The sequence below is a fragment of the Saccopteryx leptura genome, chromosome 6, assembly GCF_036850995.1.
Source record: "Saccopteryx leptura isolate mSacLep1 chromosome 6, mSacLep1_pri_phased_curated, whole genome shotgun sequence".
In the NCBI taxonomy this organism is placed as follows: Eukaryota; Metazoa; Chordata; class Mammalia; order Chiroptera; family Emballonuridae; genus Saccopteryx; species Saccopteryx leptura.
The window spans coordinates 135,497,646-135,517,893 of NC_089508.1; the positions used below are offsets into that span (position 1 = coordinate 135,497,646).

Genomic DNA, 20,248 nt, shown 5'->3' on the forward strand with positions numbered 1-20,248 from the left:
GCCGGGTTGGCACTCTATCCACTGAGCCAACCCGCCAGGGCCATAAATCTTATTTTAGTATGAATATGGTAAATTATAACTTTTCTTTATAAATTTATATAGATTTATAAATTTTATTTATAAAACAAATAAATTATAATTTAAATTATGATATAATTTGAATATAACTTTATTATATGCCAAAATGGATAGTGTATCAGTTAACTCTTTATACAATGTAAAATGCCCAAGTCTTTTTTTTTGGAGGGTACAAAATAAAACAAGTCTATTTTCTGTATAACACTTTTTTTATAGTTTCTTCAAAAATATTTTTTGCATACACAAGCATATATTTGGGTTTTTCTTGGTTTAAATAAATCTTTTGAAAACAGAAATGGAAGCAAACTTAATACACTGTTCTTCATCTTGCTTACCCCCTTTAATTCACTTTATTTTTTTAAAATTTTACTTAGAAAATGAAATTTAATGGGGTCACATTGATCAATAAAGGTATATAAATCTGTTTTCTTTCCTATTCTAATTTTTTTATATCTTTTAAAAAATTTTTATTGAAGTTATCGGTATAACATTGGTTAATAAATTTATATAGGTTTCCAGTGTAAAACTTTATAACACACCATTTGTGTATTGTATTGTGTGCTCACCACCCAGAGTCAAGTCTCCTTCCATCACCATTTAGCCTTCTTTACCCTCTTCCTCCTCCCATCCCCTTTCCCTCTGTAATCTCCATATTGTTGTCTGTGTCTATGAGTTTTTCTTTTTTGCTTAATCTTTTCATCTTTTTTACCCAGCTCTACAACCCAACCTGCCTTTTGACAGCTGTCAGTCTGTTTTCAGTATCTCTCAGTGTGTTTCTATTTTGTTCATTTGTTTATTTTGTTCATTAGATTCCACGTATGCATGGAATCATATGGTACTTGTCTTTCCCTTACTGGCTTATTTCACTTAATATAATGATCTCCAGGTCCACCCATGCTGTCACAAAAGGTAACATTTCTTTCTTTTTTATGGCCATGTAGTATTCTGTTGTGTAAATGTACCACAGCTGTTTAATCTACTCATCTACTGATGGGCATTTGGGCTGCTTTCAAATCTTATTGTAAATAATACTACAGTGAACATAGGGATGCATATATTCTTTCAAATTAGTGTTTTGGGGTTTTTTGTATAAATTTCTGGATGTGGAATCACTGGGTTATAGGCTACTGTATTTTTAATTTTTGGAGAAAACTCCATACAGCTTTCCACAGTAGCTGAAGCAATTTGCATATCTATCAACACTGTATGAGGGTTCTCTTTTCTCCACACACCAGTCAACACTTGTTTGTTAATTTATTGATATTAGCCATTCTGATAGATGTGAGGTGATAACTCATTGTAGGTTTATTTTATGTTTTTCTGATGATTAGTGATATTGATTGTTTTATACATATTTTGGCCATCTGTATGTCCTCTTTGAAGAAGTGTCTGTTCAGGTCCTTTACTCATTTTTTAAATAGGATTTTTTGTTTGTTTGTTTTTGGTGTTGAGTTGTATAAGTTCTTTATAAATTTTGGATATTAACCCCTTTTCAGGTGTATTGGCAAATATGTTCTTCTATTCAGTGGGTTGTCTTTTCATTTTGTTGATGGTTTCCTTTGCCGTGTAAAAACTTTTTAGTTAGATGTAGTCCCATTTATTTATTTTTTCTTTTGTTTCCCTAGCTTGAGGAGATATAGCAGAAAAAATATTGGTATGAGAAATGGCTGAGATTTTACCGCCTATGCTTTTTTATAGGATTTTTATGGAAGATGCCCAAGTCTTGATAGTTCTGAAGATGTCCTCCTGTGTACAGTACAGAGAAGTTAATTTCAGGCAGGGAACAGGATTTGCTGACATAGAGGTAGCAAGTAGTCATTTGTGTTATGCATACTTTCAAGTTATTTGGAAAGTCAGAAGCCTAAAGTTACATGGTGGAGGAGGTGACCTGAAGATAATGCTTGAGAAGCAGGCTGAAGCCAAGTTCTTGAAGCCTTATATGTTTTTTAAAGAGCTTGGATATTTTTCTCCCTTTAGTTGGTATATTAGGTCAATTTGGGCTGCTATAATAAAGTCCCATAAATCGAGTAGCTTATAAACAACAAAAATTTATTTCTCATAGTCTAGAGGTTGGAAGACCAAGATCAGGCTATCAGAATGATTGGGTTCTATTTAGAGCCCCCTTCTGGGTTGCAGACTGCCAGCTTCTTGCTGTATTCTCACAGTGGCAGAAACAAGTTCTTGATTTTTTACTCTGATACTAGTCACATATAGCCTCCATTAGTATACCTAAATAATAAGTAGTCTACCGCAGTAGAATGGAACTGAAGTCGGTTGGAACTTAGGACGCTATAGTGAAGAGTCTGAATAAGATGATATCCCATGGTTTGCCCATTTCCATATCTGCCAGCATCTCAGTAAGTATCTATAGCCTCTGAGTGACTTCCAGATATATCAGGTTACTTGTTCGCTGGAGTAGGGATTCAGATAGGACAGAAGTACCGAAGTAGGGGCTACGTATGGCTTAAAGTGGAAAATCTCTCATTTTTGGAGAGTTAGCAGAAGTGTTGAGCCAAATGTGAGGAGCCTTTTCTGTGGATGACATGGAGAGAGCACTGGTAGAAATATGTTTTAGGTGGAGCTGATTTCTCTTTGAACTCGTTGTGTATTGGGACCCCATGTGTTCTAGTTTGGCTCCTTTCCTTGCTTGTCTGGACCTTGACTGGTTCTGCCAGCATGTCTTTGTTTTGCTATTCTTTGCTAGATCTCTGGACAGTTTTTAAATCCCACCTTGGATTTTTGTGTTTTAGCCAGAGAAGAAGTTTGGCGTGGTGGTGGTTGGTGTTGGCAGAGCCGGCTCTGTACGGATGAGGGACTTGAGGACTTCCCATGCTTCCTCGGCCTTCCTGAAACTAATTGGCTTCGTGTCCAGGTGAATCACATTTGCTTTATGCCTTGTAATAGGAAGCCCAGTAGGATGGAGTAGGCCTTGGGACTTGGAGATCCTCTAGACCAGGGGTCCCCAAACTATGGCCCGCGGGCCGCATGCGGCCCCCACCGCACTTCCAGAAGGGGGCACCTCTTTCATTGGTGGTCAGTGAGAGGAGCATAGTTCCCATTGAAATACTGGTCAGTTTGTTGATTTAAATTTACTCGTTCTTTATTTTAAATATTGTATTTGTTCCCATTTTGTTTTTTTACTTTAAAATAAGATATGTGCAATGTGCACAGGGATTTGTTCATATTTTTTTTATAGTCTGGCCCTCCAACAGTCTGAGGGACAGTGAACTGGCCCCCTGTGTAAAAATTTTGGGGACCCCTGCTCTAGACCCAGGAGAGAGAGAACCAGTTCCAGGGTTATTTCAGAGAATTTTGCTCAGGGTCAGTCCCACAAGATCTCAAGTTTGGATGGGTCTAGGAACTGAAGAGTGCTGGGCCTGCAGATGGGGTGTCCTGTGACTCAGCCTAAAAGGAACGACAAAGGCAGAGGCAGGGAAGATGAGCACAGGGCCTTACACATGGTGGACTGGCCTGAAAGAAGGCTTTAGGTCTGTAACAATTAATCAGTACATCAGTTATTATAACAGTTGTTCATACAATAGCCCAGAGCTTTATAAGCCTTACTAATTATTTGACTTAGATACCATTTCCATTATCAACCCCACTTTACAGATAAAGAAACTGAGCTACAGAAAGGTTGGGTAATTTGCCTGAGGTCACACAGCTTGAACATCTAAAAATTGGATTTGAATGCAGGTCTATTTGAGTCCAAAGACCATCTTTTAAACACCAAGTATTCTTTTTCCTTTGATAAATTTTAACCCCTCTTTTAGGCTTCATTTCTCTCCTATAACCAATCAGAATCAAATTTATTGCATGTTTATTATTTATTAACCCATGTTCAGCTTTTTCCTCCATCCCTCACCACTTCCTCGCACACACATTAGTTGCCAAACTAATGCTAAATAACATCATTTATCAATATTGTGAACTAGAGGTAGGCATTGTGTTGGCTGAGAAATGTAGTGAGTAAGGTAGGAATATATCTCTACTTTCTACTGCTTTAGAGAAATTGAATAAATACTTAAAGCATAAGGTAGAAATATCTATACTTTCTACTGCTTTAGGGAAATCAAATAAATCCTTAAATAAAGCATAAGTAACTGCTGTGATGATCTGTGCAGATTTTTAAAATATTTTAATTTATGGGACCTACTTTCTTTCAGTTTGCCTGTCTCACACCTTGGCTTTTCCTTTAAGGATTTAAAGTGGACTTAGAGCCCTGGCTGGTTGGCTCAGTGGTAGAGCGTCGGCCTGGTGTGCAGGAGTCCTGGGTTCGATTTCCGGCCAGGGCACACAGGAGAAGCGCCCATCTGCTTCTCCACCCCTCCCCCTCTCCTTCCTCTCTGTCTCTCTCTTCCCCTCCTGCAGCCAAGGCTCCACTGGAGCAAAGTTTCCCTGGGCACTGAGGATGGCTCTGTGGCCTCTGCCTCAGGCGTTAGAATGGCTCTGATTGCGGCAGAGCGACGCCCCAAGATGGGCAGAGCATTGCCCCTGGTGGGCATGCCGGGTGGATCCTGTTCGGGCACATGCGGGAGTCTTGTCTGACTGCCTCTCCGTTTCCGGCTTCAGAAAAATACAATAAATAAATAAATAAATAAATAAATAAATAAATAAATAAATAAATAAAGTGGACTTAGAGTCATTAGGGAGACTGAGAAGTATTTGGAATCTGCTGTTGGTCAGTCTTCACTTCCCAGTACGATTCTAAGAGAGGTACACACAAATGGGAGATCAAACTCATCACTACCCATCCTGTAACTCCTGTTGCACCCCTTTTGAAGCTGTATTTGAGTATGATGAAGTAGAACTTCTCCTTTTATCTTAAGTCCTACTCCTCTGCCCGTTGACTGCCAGGACTGATGCAGTGGGAATTTCTGAATTATCCAGGTCATCTGGGAAAATATTCAGTTCATACCCACTGCTTTACTGTACCCCTGCCAGTGTCACACTGTTACCCTTCTCACATACCTTGTTCCTCATGACCTACTTGCTAAGAGTCCTACTTTCTCCCCAGGAAGCCTTTTCCGAAACCCTAAACATAGGTATTTGTTGTCTTTCTTGAACCTTCTACATGGACTCCAGGACAGCACTGTTCATGTTAGTCTTGTATTGTTGTTATGTATGTGTATGTGTGCCTTCCTCTATTTACATACTGGGAGCTCATTGGGAGCTGAGGACGTTGAGCATACAGTAGGCAAACAATAGATATTGGTTAAATTGAGCAGTGTAGGTCAGGTGGCCCCCATAGGAGAAACCCACCATAATATCTTTTGGCAGGCAAACATGCCCAAATGCCTTCTGCCTGCTGCAGCTTGAGTAGAGCTCTGACCTGGCTGAGAGCCTTTTGCTTACTGTCCTGTTTCCTCTATGGCATCATCTTTGGAGGACTGTTCCATTGCTCCAGCCTCTGCACTAGGGTAGTGTGCAGATGGCCAGGATTCTTATATCTTCTAATCGGGGGTTTCTTCTTCTGTAAAAGTAAAAAAAGGCTTAAGGTCCCTGTCCTGCCTCTGTACTAGTTAGCCATGGCAGCTACTGCCTCTGAGCTTTCTCAGTTGAGCTGCAAAGAAGGCAGTGATACCTGCCTTCCATTTGACCATCACAAGGCCATGATGTATGTGAAGGAGCTTGAAATTACATAATAGTTTGCACTTTAAAGGTGTTTGTATATTAGATTTGAGTTAGGTTTGGTAGCTATAGTGTTTGGACAGGTAGTTGGAGCTGGCAGCAACCATAGAGATTATTCCTTGAGATAAAAGCTCAGTTCTTTTCTAGACATGAAATAATTCAAGAACTTCTACATCATACAGCAGTAGTATTATCACTCAATTCCAGGTCCCGTGACTTCAAACTTGAGGCTGTTTTTTTTTTTTCCACTCCATCATGGAAAATGCCCTGAACATGGGGGGAGGAAATTAATTTCTTTATTTTCAGAAGCTCATGATCAAAATATTGTTGGGGAGGGGGGAAATGATGCTCATTCATAGTTTTTTCTAATGTTCTGCCTCCTTTCTAAGTTTCATTTCTGTTATTCTCAAATAGACGAGAGCTCAAGAGCATTGATGAAATTCAGCAGATTTCTTTGGAAGATGCTCTGTCTAGCCAGGAGGTTGAGGTTGCTTATGTCTGCAGTGAAAGCACCAGTCATGAGGACTATATCAGGTGGGTTTCAGTGCAGGCAATCTTTGCCTTGCTCAGTAGTGTGGGACTATAAAAATAACTAGGCAAGCTGAAGTCTCACAAAGGGGTCTTAATAAGCAACGGGAAAAATTATAATGGATTCATGATCTTTAAAAATTGTCAAAATATTAAAAACTATTAGTTATACATGTGTAAGAAAATGAAAATATGGTAAAGTAAATATTTAGTACACTTTCATTTAAAACATTAGAAACATTAAGAATTAAAGTGTTTTATTTCTTTGTAAAATATTGAGAGTCATTTGAACAGTGTTTGCCTTTTTCTCATATAATTTAGGATACAGAGCCAGCATCTTTTCTGTGTCTTGGTGAATTGTCATAGTTTTTTCTAAGTTTGAGTAAGCTTCCAAAATTTTATCCTTTGCACTCTCCTCATTGTGTAATATCTCTGAGAGTTCCTTTAAGTTGAAGTGTTTCTGCCATGTGATAAATATAGAAGTAGTGTTGGCCTCAGAGGGGATATGGAATTTGTTTATAAAGCAAGAGAAGCAGGTGTTCCCCTACCCCACCTTTGAATGAAAAGCCTAGATAGAGCTCTTCAAGCATTTGGTGGGATTGAGCCTAGAACGAGGAGCCCCATGTAGTACCTGGCAGCTAACAGGACCGTACCAGCTGTCTCCCTGAATCTCAGCTTCCCTGTTAAATTCTTAATGTTAATCTATACTTGTTGTTCCATCTTTATTATGCCTTCTGCTGTGTGGACAGAAGCAACTTTCTCTGGTTTTTCTTAACCTTTCTGGTACCAGAGTTTTTTTTCTTTAAAAAAGCGATTATGTAATTTCCATGCTTATCCAGTTGACCTTTCAATAAAACAGGTTTAAACTGCACAGATTCACTGATATGTGAATTTTTTCAATAAATATATTGTAAAATTTTTTGGAGATTTGATAATTTGAAAAAACTTGCAGACAAACTATATAGCATTGAAAATATCAAAAAATTGAAAAAGTTAGATTTCTCATAAATGCATAAAATATGTAGATCATCTACTTATTATTTGGTACCATAAAATATATACAAATCTGTAATAAAAAGTTAAGATTTATCCAAACTTTTGCACACAAACACACCATACATGATGCCACTTACAGTTGAGAGAAATGTAAAGATGCAGTACTAAATTATAATGACCCACAGATACAGCTGCCTGATGCCATGAAAAGCAATTACATGACACAAGTGCTGATGAGTAGGAAAGAGGTTTATTCAAGCACCTGACACCTGAGAAGATGGGGGAACTCCTAACCTCAAAAACCCATCTCCCTCTTCTGGTGCAGGCAGGGTTTTTTTTTTTTTTTTTTTCTTCCTGAAGTTGGGAACGGGGAGGCAGTCAGACAGAGTCCCGCATGCGCCCGACCGGGATCCACCTGGCACGCCCACCAGGGGGCGTCGTTCTGTTGCGACCAGAGCCACTCTAGCGCCTGAGGCGAGGCCATGGAGCCATCCTCAGCGCCTGGGCCAACTTTTTGCTCCAATGGAGCCTCGGCTACGGGAGGGGAAGAGAGAGACAGAGAGGAGGGAGAGGGGGAGGGGTGGAGAAGCAGATGGGCGCTTCTCCTGTGTGCCCTGACTGGGAATCGAACCCGGGACTCCTGCACGTCAGGCTGATGCTCTACCACTGAGCAAACCGGCCAGGGCCCGGGCAGGGTTTTTTTTAAGGAGGGAGAAAGAGAGGGAATAAGTGAAAATGAAACAAAGATAGAAGGAGGGGTTTGAGAGTTCTTTGCTGAAGGCTGGATGGCCAGTGCAAGCTAGCCCAGAGTGTTCAGATAACAGAGTGAAGGCCATACGTCTTCTGGAGCTGGCACATCTAAAAGTCAGAGTTTATTCTCTTGATTGTTACAGGAATTGAAGTTAGCAAGTAGCTTGTAGACTAGGGTTTTTGTTTTATGTAACAAGTTTCCTCAGATTCCCACAGTCAGGTTGTCTTCTTTGCCTTGAGCAAGAATCAGAACTGCATGCCTCAAGGTTGTAGGAGCAGCAGAAGGAGAGGGAGGCTGAGGTGCATGTATCTCTTGGTTATGGGTAATCTTCTTGCTCAGATGTTAACCCTTGATGTGCATCAGCCAGAGGGGAACAGGCCCTTTAACTGTAATGAGAGTTTGACCAGAGGTGAAAGCACAGGATTGATTATATACTTTTGATTTGTTACAGAATCCATAACTATGATTGCCCAAACTAATAATATTAAATTATGGTTATAAGAGCAACAAACTGGATTTAACATTTTATAGGAATCTTTTTATAAGCTCACTTTGTTAGTACATTTTTATTTAGCTCTATTTTATGGCTAGTCAGACTAATATAAGTAAGTCAGTAAAATAGCATATTTATTTTCAATTATAATACCTGTATGAAATTAGCTGTAGTATATACTATATTGCTGTAGTAATTTTGTAGCCAACTCCTGTTGCTTTTGTGGTCAGTGTCAAGTATTATGATGCTGTGTGACACCAATCATCTCCAGCTAAGCATTTCGTCTCTCTAGTAATTTCATATCAAAGTAAAAAGTGACCCCTCACAGTTTACATATATTTCCATTGTGTCTCATGCAATATTACAAACCTTGAATGACACCATGAAACCTGTAGGAAGTGCCATTAGGGATGTTAGAAGTGCTCCCTGGAAACTGAGAAAATAAATGATATTACAAGAAAGAGTTGAATTGCTTGATATGTACCTTAGATTGATGTCTGCAACTACAGGCACCTGCCATTTCAAGATAAATGTGTTTAGCATAAAGATCATTGTGGAAAAAGAAAAGAAAATGTGTGTGTGTAATGCATGTGGCCAAGGCCAGGCAGGTTCACATTGGATTCGATTCGTGTAGACAGTAGAGAAACTGTGGAGCCAGAAAGCATTGGGCCATTCCCGTTTAATAATTTCTTGCAATGGCAGATGAGCAAACAGGCAGGGGAAAACCTCTTCTCATGGCAGCAGGTGAAGGAACAGCAAAATGGCCCCTTGCAGTGGCCGGCAGGCAATCTGCCCTGAGGGCAAGTACCCATAGCCTTACATAGGCTACACACAGGTGGCTCTGCCATGTGCTCATGCACTAATCATGCAAAGTACAAGTGAGCAAGCCTAACACAGCTGTTTTCCCCACATTCCACTCCTTTAGGGTTGCTCGCCTAACAATCACTGTGACAGGTATTTCCGTGATGGTCCCTGTGTGAGGAATGAGGTACATCACAGAAACAGTACAGGCTACAGCAACAGAATTACAAAAGCACAAGCTATTCCCAAAAGGACAATAATTACAGAGGTGCCCTTCACAATGTCTCCCTGAGCACTCTTCCCAGACAGTTAATTGGAGGCCTACCTGTATCCTCCATAGTACCTGTACCCCATAGTAGGTGGGAAGGCCTGTATAGTCCAGGGCCATGTCCATTGAAGCTATAAAGGGTCCTTGGTGTGTCTCTGCAACTGGATGGGAGCACCTTCCCAGTGGAGGAGGGCATCCACAGGTGCTGTGGCATCCCATCAGGGTCTCTCATACAGTCCATAAGCAGCATGTCCCTGCAACAAGGGAGCCACTACCCGCCCTGTTGTCAAAGTCCCTGCTTCAAGTCCATAATATAGCTCAATTATCAGTCTGTGATAGTGCAGCTGTCTGTACAAATCACCCAAGGTGAAAGTCCATTACAGACAACTAGTCATACAGCTCTTTGATAACGAACCTCAGCACCTTCCCATAAATCAGGGGTCCCCAAACTACAGCCCGCGGGCTACATGCGGCCCCCTGAGGCCATTTATCCGGCCCCCACTGCACTTCCAGAAGGGGCACCTCTTTCATTGGTGGTCAGTGAGAGGAGCATAGTTCCCATTGAAATACTGGTCAGTTTGTTGATTTAAATTTACTTGTTCTTTATTTTAAATATTGTATTTGTTCCCGTTTTGTTTTTTTACTTTAAAATAAGATATGTGCAGTGTGCATAGGGATTTGTTCATAGTTGTTTTTTTTATAGTCCGGCCCTCCAAGGGTCTGAGGTACAGTGAACTGGCCCCCTGTGTAAAAAGTTTGGGGACCCCTGCCATAAATGCTCTGTCTACTGCCACAAGCCCTGTCCAAACTCCTCAGCAAGCTTACAGGGCTTGGTAGGGTTAAACACATTCAAGGCCTGTCCCACCTTGACATTTCTTTTAGCTGCTGCAGCAAAAAAGCACCGTTTCTAATGCTAATACCTGCTGCATATTAAAAGGGGACCAGTGGATAGTCAATTCAACATGAGTCCTCCGCCACCCAATCCCCTGCTCATGTCTGTTAGGTCCCTCAGCCTTTCCCCTATTCAAACTAAGACAATGGGTCTTGGGGATTCTCCTCTCTCTCAGCTGTCTCCATCATAGAAGCTTGCAATTGTGCAACCCAAACACCAGCCATTTTTTTGGCAGCTGCTGGGGTCACCCATTTTCCCCACTTTTTCAGCGGCTGAAACATTTTTTTCAGCTCAAGCTGCTGCCAAAGCTCTAACAGGACTCTATTATACCAGCCATCCAATTTCTATCTGCCCTGGCCACAATCAAATCTACCCACATCTGTGTTCAGGTAATCTTTACAGGCCCATTTCTCTTGTTAGTTGGGTGAGGGGCAGCACAGGCAGCAGCCTGCACATCCTATGGTGCCATGCTGCCTTTACCTTTCCCAAATCTACCACCATCTGTGTAACAGTGTTGATGGGCTCAAGAAAGCCACTCGTGACCCAAAAAGGGATAATGGGGTGCTACAGAGAATAAGATCCCTCACCCCTGCCATTAATACTTCCTTATCTGGCCTATCGGACCTCATGTTGAAAGCAGCATTCTTCATATTTAGCTCCTGGAGGACCTGCTGCAGCTCAGTATATGACTGCCACTGACTCATCAACCCCATCATGTCAATGGCATTCTGCCAGACTGTATGAATGGCAGTCATCACCCATTCTAATAGGGTATGGTTTCTTGGGTTGTCATGGCAATTCTGAAGATGCTGCCTCAAGGAGGAGTATGTAATAATGTAGGCTAATTTCTCCAAATCTGTTCTAGAGAACATGATGCCATCCATCCCTGTGTCCCACAACTGCAGCAACCAAGCTGCCAGGGACTTGGTGGGTTTCTGCCTGAATTTCACCCCTAACTCCATCAACTCTGGGTGTAGGGCTGGACCACAGAATGGAGGTTGTACCTGCCCCTGAGGTACTTTTTGCTGGGTTACCACTGGCCAGGCTCTGAGTCTGTGGACAGTAGTTTCAGCCCAAACCTCCTCTTCCTCAGAAGAGGCATAATTGGAAACACCTGCTACTGCCATCTGAGAGCCACTCTGCTGGCACAGACGCTGCTTCTTCTTCTCCCACTTTGGCTCTTGCAGCTGCTGACTCTTAGCCTGAAGCTGAAGCTAGAGCTCTTGAATCCACAGTTGTTTCTCTAACGACTGTCACTACCAACTTTCAGCTTCCAGGGCAAATTGCAGATCTCAGACCTGTATTTCTTTTCTCAAGCAACCATTCCAATTCAAGGTGCCATTGGTGTTCAGCCTGCATTTCATACTGGAGCTCTCAAAAGTGGACACCCTCCTTCTATAGCATTCATTCCAGTTCAAGCCTTCATTGGTTCTTACCCTATGTCTGAACTGGAGTTCTTGAATCTGCAACTATTTCTTCAGTGACCGTTCCAGCTCATGCTGTTGTCAGTTGGCAGCTCATCCTGGAGCTTTTGACCTAGCACAGCCTTTCGCACAGAACATTTGGTTTCTTCTTGCAGGGCTGTAAAAAACACCTAGCCCATGGTCCCTAAAAAGATAGCTGCAGGGAACCATGTGATGAAGAACAGTGGCCACTCCTCTATTCCACCCTTCAAGGGTGTTGGCGGTCCATGCGTATATGATCCGAATACTGCCCACTACACCAGATATAATAATGCTGGTGGCCGAGGCTAGGCAGGTTCTCATTGAATTTGGGCAAACAGTAGAGCCAGAAAGCATTGGACCATTCTCATTTAATATGTGGTCTTGCAATGGTGGATGAGAGAACAGGCAGGGGAAAACTTCTCATGGCAGCAGGTGAACGAAAAGCAAAACAGCACCTTACAGTGGCAGACAGGCAATCCACAATCTGTTTTGAGGACAAGCATCCCTATGCACATAAATGACTCATCCACATGCTCATGCACTAATCAGGCAAAGTGAAAGTGAGTAAGCCTAACACAGCTGTTTTCTCAACAGAGTATGTGTGTGTTTTAAAGAAAACTGTGAAGCTGCTTCAGCAGACATAAAAACCTTGTATTTTTTCTGGAATACCTTTTTACTTTGTATTGAAAATTCAAGGTTGTTACAAAAAAAGCCTAGCATATAGACTAATATGAATTGGAAAATAGTGAAGTTATTATATGACAACTTAAAGGAAAAGGAATGTGAAGGATCTAAAGCTGGAGAATGCCAGAAAGGAGGGTTTGATAAATTTAAATAGAGATTGGTTTTAAAAAAGCAGGAAAATTAAAAAACAAACAAGAGAAGCAGCTTCTGCCAACCAATAAATAAACAGCAGACAAGTTTTCAGATGTCATTAAAACATTGAATAGAGCCTGACCAGCCGGTGGCGCAGTGGATAGAGTGTCGGACTGGGATGCAGAAGACCCAAGTTCGAGACCCTGAGGTCGCCAGCTTGAGCACGAGCTCATCTGGGTTGAGCAAAAAAAGCTCACCAGCTCGGACCCAAGGTCGCTGAGCAAGGGGTCTCTCGGTCTGCTGACAGCCCATGGTCAAGGCACATATGAGAAAGCAATCAATGAACAAAGGTGTCCAAATGAAAAACTGATGATTGATGCTTCTCATCTCTCTCCGTTCCTGTCTGCCTGTCCCTATCTATTCCTCTGTCTGACTCTCTCTCTGTCCCTGTAAAAAAAAAAACAACCCCAAAAAACAAACAAACAAAAACATTGAATAGAAAGATATCTGCCTAAAAAGGTTTGCAGTGCAGATGAAAGTGCCCTATTCTGGGGGTGTGTGTGTGCCACAAAAGACATTTATTAGTAAGGAAGAGAAGTGGGAAGTAAGCACCAGGATTTAGGGCAGGAAAGGGTAAGCTAACTCTCCTCATTTGTGCAAATGCAGTTGGTTTATGATCAGGATCACCCTTATCTGTAAAGCTGCTAACCCCTGAGCCTTGGAGGGAAAAGTTTTTTGGTTCTACGACAAGAAGGCCTGTACAATGAGAATCTTTTTTCTGGATTGGTTTTATTTTTATTTTATTTTTTTTAAATTTTTTTTTCTTTTTCATTTTTCTGAAGCTGGAAACAGGGAGAGACAGTCAGACAGACTCCCGCATGCGCCCAACCGGGATCCACCCGGCACGCCCACCATGGGGCGACGCTCTGCCCACCAGGGGGCGATGCTCTGCCCATCCTGGGCATCGCCATGTTGCGACCAGAGCCACTCTAGCGCCTGAGGCAGAGGCCACAGAGCCATCCCCAGCGCCCGGGCCATCTTTGCTCCAATGGAGCCTTGGCTGCGGAAGGGGAAGAGAGAGACAGAGAGGAAAGCGCGGCGGAGGGGTGGAGAAGCAAATGGGCGCTTCTCCTGTGTGCCCTGGCCGGGAATCGAACCCGGGTCCTCCGCACGCTAGGCCGACGCTCTACCGCTGAGCCAACCGGCCAGGGCCTGGATTGGTTTTATTGATGCATTGTCCCTAAAGTCAAGAAGTGCCTTGCTAAAAAGAGACTATTTTTTAAAGTTCTCTTGATTTTGGACAATGGCCCTGGCCACCTGAAACTCCATTAACTCAATGCCAAAGGCACGAGATTGTTCTACTTCTTGTCAAACACAACATCTCTAATTTAGTCTTTAGATCAGGGGGTCATAAGGATCTTGAAGGCTCATTTTATACAGTACTCTATGGAAAGGATTGTCAGTACTATGGAAGGGAACCCTGATAGTGAGAAGATTGTGAAAGTATAGAAAGATTACACCTTTGAATATATCATAATTGTTATAGAAAAGGATGTGAGCCTGACTTGTGGTGGCACAGTGAATAAAGTGTTGACCTGGAATGCTGAGGTCACGGATTCAAAACCCTGGCTTCCCTGGTCAAGGCACATATGGAATTTGATGCTTTATGCTCCTCCCCCTTCTCTCTCTCTTCCTCTCCTTTCTAAAATGAATAAATAAATAAAATCTTAAAAAAAAGAAAAGTTTCTGAAATCCATCAAACCTAAAACAGTAAATTCTTGCTGCTGAAAACTGTCCAGATGTTATGTATAAAACTTCACATTATTCACAGTTGCCAAGACATGGAAACAACCAAAATGTCCTTTGATAGAGGATTGGATAAAGGAGATGTACATATACACAGCCATAGGAAATGGTGACATAGTGCCATTTATGACAACATAGTTGGATCTTGAGAACATTATACTGAATGAAATAAGTAAATCAGAAAAAGCTAAGAACTATGTTTTCCATATAGGTGGAATGTAAAACTGAGACTGAGACTCATGGACATAGATAAAAGTGAAGTGATTACTGGGGCAGGGGGAAATCGGGGCAGAGGGTGGGGGGAGGAGATTGGGGCAAGGGTGTAAAGAGTGACAAATGTAAGGTGATGGAAAATGATTTGACTTTGGGTGATGGGTATACTATTTAATCAACAGTTCAAATGCTATAGAAATGTTTACCTGAAACCTATGTACTTTTTTTTTTTTTTTTTGGTAATTTTTCCAAGTGAGAAGGGAAGTGGGGAAGATGGACAGATTCCCGGATGTGCCCTACCGGGATCCACCTGACATGGCCACCAGGGGGCGATGCTTGGCTGCAACTGGAGCCATTCTAGCACCTGAGGCGGAGGCCATGCAGCCATCCTCAGTGCCTGGGCCAACTTTGCTCCAATAGAGCCTGGGCTGTGAGAGGAGAAGAGAGAGAGAGAGGAAGGAGAGGGGGAAGGGTGGAGAAGCAGATGGACACTTCGCCCGAGTGCCCTGGCGGGGAATTGAACCCGGGACTTCCACACACCGGGCCGACGCTGTACGACTGAGCCAACCGCCAGGGCGAAACCTATGTACTCTTATCGATCAGTGTCACTCTGTTAAATTCAATTTTCTAAATAAAATACAAAAAAAAGAATTTTAAAGCATGTGGTAAGAGAATATACACTGCTCAGAAATATTAGGGGATCAGGGAACCTGCAGATACTCCAGTACTTTCAGCCTTTTGTATAGTACAGTTTCACCAATGAAATAAAAGTTGGTTTTGCATTTAATTTGCATAATTAAATGACTTTCTTTGACTTGTCATTTGCTTTTCTGATGTTCTTAATTTAAAAAAAAATGTCATGCTTTTTTTTTATCACTTTATATTCATTTTGAAATATCCTCTAATTTTTGTGAGCGGTATACTTGGTATAATTTTATTCTTGAATTTATTGAGGCTAGTTTTGTGACCCAGCATATGGTCTACCCTTAAGAAAGTTTCATATGCACAGGAGAATGTATAATATTCTGGAATGAAAGGCCCTATAAATGTCATTATGTTCATTTGGTTAATGTGTCATTTAAGACATATATTTCTTTACTAATATCCTGTTTGGATGATCTGTGTATAGCTGTCAAAGGGGTATTTAGGTGTCCTACTTTGTGTTTTTATAAGTCTTTCCCTTTAGTTCTGTTAGTAGTTGCTTTATATCATATATACTGCTCACAAAAATAAGGGGATATTTCAAAATGAATATGAAGCAATAAAATATTCCCTAATTTTTGTGAGCAGTATATTTTGGTGATTCTCTATTGACTGCATATTCATAGTGTAGCAAAAGTAGGTTTACAGTTGTGAGCATGAAACACAGAGTTTATTCTTGTATTATTATTTATTATTGTATTATTTTCCATATGAACAACTGTAAACCTACTTTGCCACAACCTTTATATTGAGATGTGTTATGTCTCCTTGATGTAGTGTTCCACTTATCATAAAATGTCCATCTTTGTGTCTTGTTACCCTTGTTATCCTGAGATCCTTTTTGTCAGATGTTAAGTATGGCTATACCTGCTTGTATGTGGATGCCATTAGCTTGGAGAATCATTTTCCACCCTTTTACTTTAAGTCTGTTTTGTCTTTGCAGCTTAGACGTGTCTTCCGAAGGCAGCATATGGTTGGGTTCCTCCCTCCCCTCTCCCCTGGTAACCACCACACTCTTGTCCATGTCTCTGAGTCTCATTTTTATGTCCTACCTATGTATGGAATCATAATTTTTAGTTTTTTCTGGTTTACTTATTTCACTCAGTATAATGTTATCAAGGTTCATCCATGTTATTGTAAATGATCCGATATCATCATTTCTTATGGCTGAGCATATTATTTTTAATATTGTTCTTTCTGATGGATCCAGATAGTTCCCATACTGTTATTTCACTTTTTTTTTTTGTGACAGAGAGACAAAAAGGAACAGATAGGGACAGAGAGACAGGAAGGGAGAGAGATGAGAAGCATCAGTTCTTTGTTGCAGCTCCTCAGTTGTTCATCAATTGCTTTCTTATATGTGCCTTGACTGGGGGACTACAGCAGAGTGAGTGATCCCTTACTCAAGCCAGTGACCACGGGGTCATGCCTATGATCCCACGTTCAAGCCAGCAACCCTGTGCTCAAGCTGGTGAGTTTGCACTCAAGCTGGATGAGCCTGTGCTCAAGATGGCAACCTCAGGGTTTTGAACCTGGATCCTCTGCATCCCAGTCTGACATTCTATCCACTGTACCATTGCCTGGTCAGGCTTTTTTTTTTTTTTATGCTCAAGTCTTTCTTCTCTCTATGTCATTTCTGGATTTCTATCTTTGCTATCATTATTTTTTTTCTCTATCTGGTCCACTCTATTTCTTTGCTAAGTTATTCTTGTCCCCTTTTATTGAGTTCTCCATCTCCAAAATTTCTCTTTGGTTTTTTTTAAAAGTTTCAGTCTTTTTGTTAAGTACTCATTTGTTTGTTTGTTTTCTGAACCCATTAAACTTGTTTTTTTTTTCTTTTGTTTGCTTTTTATTTATTTGTTTGTTTATTTTTCTTTTCCAAGTGAGATGAGGGGAGATAGAGAGACAGACTCTTGCATGTACCCCAATCAGGATCTGCCTGGTAGCCTCCATCTGGGCCCATACTCACAACTGAGCTGTTTTTAGCACCTGAGGCAGATGGCTCCATGGAGCCATCCTCAGCACACTGGGCATGAAGTGCTGGAACCAGTTGATCCATGGCTGTGGGAGTGGAAGAGAGAGGAGAGAGAGAGATGGTCTCTTCTCCTGTGTGCCCTGTTGGGGAATCAAACCTGGGGCATCCACACACTGGGCCGACACTGTACCACTGAGCCAACAGACCAGGGCCTTGCTGAGTATTTTTTGAACTGCAATCTTGAATTCTCTGTCATTTATATCACATATTTTCATGTCCTTAAGTATGTTTTCTGGAGATTTTTTTCTTTTTTTTCCTGAGCTTCTTGCTACGCTGGTTATTGATGGCATTTGATGGATTCCTTCTCTGTCTAGGCATTTGCGTATACATGACACTTCTCTAGTAGATTCATATGAAAGAAGCCTTTCTATTATTTTCCAGTAGGTGGCACTCAGTCACTAGTTTGTTTTTTTTGTCAATTGCAATTTTTTAAAAAATTTATTTATTTATTTATTGTGTTTACATAGATTCTAGTGTTTCCCCAAAAGCATTCCCCCTTCCCCGTATTCCCCTCAACATCTCCCTTGTCCCCCTCCCAACAACTCCCTCCTCCCTTCCCTTCAGGTTTAATTCCGTTCCTCAGTTCACATTGTTCCTTGGATTCCTCAAATGAGTGAGGTCATGTGATATTTTTCTTTCTCTACCTGGCTTATTTTACTTAACATAATAGTTTCCAGGTCCCTCCATATTGTTGCAAAAGGTAATATTTTCTTCTTTTTCATGGCCCCATAGTATTCCATTGTATATATGTACTACAGCTTTTTAATCCACTTGTCCACTGTCGGATACTTGGGCTGTTTCCAGATCTTCACTATTGTGAACAATGCTGCCATAAAGATGGGTGTGCATTTCTTTTTTCAATTGGTGATATGGTGTCCTTGGGATATATTTCTATAAGTGGAATGGCTGGGTCAAAGGGCAGTTCCATTTTTAATGCAATACCAATTAAAATACCAATGACATACTTCAAAGGTATAGAACACATATTCCAAAAATTTATATGGAACCAAAAAAGAACATGAATAGCCTCAACGATTTTGAAAAAGAATAAAGTGGGAGGTATCACACTTCCTGATACCAGGTTATACTACAAGGCCATCGTACTCAAAACAGCTTGGTATTGGCGTAAGAACAGGTATATAGATCAATGGAACAGAACAGAGAACCCAGAAATAAACCCACACCTTTATGGACAATTGATATTTGACAAAGTAAGTAAGAGTATACAATGAAGTAAAGATAGTCTCTTTAACAAATGGTGTTGGGAAAACTGGACAGCTACCTGCAGAGAAATGAAACTAGTCACTAGTTTTTTTAACTCTCTTGAAGTACTTATTTGACTTTTAAGGTTGCTGTGGGGTCATGGATAATGGGAGGTGGGAGGCTCTCCTGTGATATTTTTGCCCCAGAGACAAGGGACCAACCCTGTAGGAGAATCTGCTTGGAGGCATGGAGCTTGAAATCTGAAATCCCAGTGCTATCCTCTGTAGCCAGATGCTTCTGTCAGTATAGCCACAATGTGTGTCTCTAGGCTGTTCTGGGGGAACACAGCTGCCTTAAAAATTTTTTGCCCTTCCTGTAATGGTGACTTCAGACCTTAGTGGAGATGCCCTTGCATACCAATCCTGGGACCAGTTACAAAGTACACCCTCTCCTCAGGGTAAAAGTGATTCTGTAGTACCTGTTCTTGGGTTTACAGATAACATGCTCCACAATCCCAACCCCAAGGGTGAAGGGAGGTGAGCTCTGGAAGGTTAGGGGGTGGACGGTGTTTGTGGCTTTGTTTCTCTTTCTGAGATGCCTTCTGCCAGACTACAGTGGCTGCACCTGTGTGCTGTGTTCCTCTCCAGGTCACTTGGCTTAACCAAAGCTTGTACTGCCCACTTGTGAGGGAATCACCACTAAATCTCTGCTCCCTCCAGCTAAAGGGAGTGCCAGCCACAGCCGGTTTTTTCCCCTCTTCAGTCTGAGTTCCACCATGAGCTCCAAGTTGCAGAGCTACACCGTTGGCTCTCCTGGGCGTTTCTCCTCACCTTCCTAGTTTACTCCCACTTGCCAACCTTTAGATATTTCAATGTGCTGATCTCTCAAATGCTTTTGTGTGCTGAGTGTGGAATCCTTGGTTGAACTATATCTGTTCACATTGTTGAAACTTCAAGGGGAGAGACCAAGGGTATCTCTTACACTGCCATTTTTCTGGTATCATTCAACACTGTCTTTTCTATAGCTATCTAAGTGTAATAAAATGATACACAATTCATATAACATAGAGAATATGTGGTAATCAACTGTTTATATTATCATTAAAGCTTCCAGTAAACAGTATATTATTAGTAGTTAAGTTGTGGGAGAGTCTAAAGTTATATGCAGATTTTTGATTGTGTGGGTGATTGGTGTCTTTAACGACTGCACTGATAAGGGTACACTACATGTTTATACCCTGGAATATTTAGAGAATAAAATCCAAATTTCTGTGCACAGCATTCTAAATCCTCTATAGTCAGGCTCTCTGCTACTATTATGACTTCATTTCCCTTTATTCCCTTAACCTTCTTCTCTGCTGTGCTGAAATTAGTATTATTATCTATATGAACAAAGGCCCAGAAAATGCCCAAACCTTGCATATGCTGTTCAAAGTGAAATATGCTCATTCCTTTGCACCTGGAAAATATTTGCTCATAATTCAAGAGTCAGTTCAGTTGTCATTAGTGAAATTTTTGTAGTTTTCATTATAGCTGTCATATGGTAACAGAAATTTAGCTGTTAATGTGCTGTTATTTATTCTCCAGAATA

The 20,248-nt window shown here is 41.2% G+C and overlaps 1 protein-coding gene across 1 annotated transcript in view; it reads left to right on the forward strand.

Moving 5' to 3' along the window:
* BLVRA (biliverdin reductase A) overlaps positions 1-20,248 on the forward strand; it is an 81,994-nt gene that overhangs the window by 15,571 nt on the left and 46,175 nt on the right. The window contains exons 4-6 of the mRNA XM_066341337.1: positions 888-987; positions 2,829-2,950; positions 6,124-6,243. Of these exons, the coding sequence (XP_066197434.1) occupies positions 973-987; positions 2,829-2,950; positions 6,124-6,243 (257 nt within the window). The 5' untranslated portion in view covers positions 888-972. The remainder of the gene's footprint in view (positions 1-887; positions 988-2,828; positions 2,951-6,123; positions 6,244-20,248) is intronic.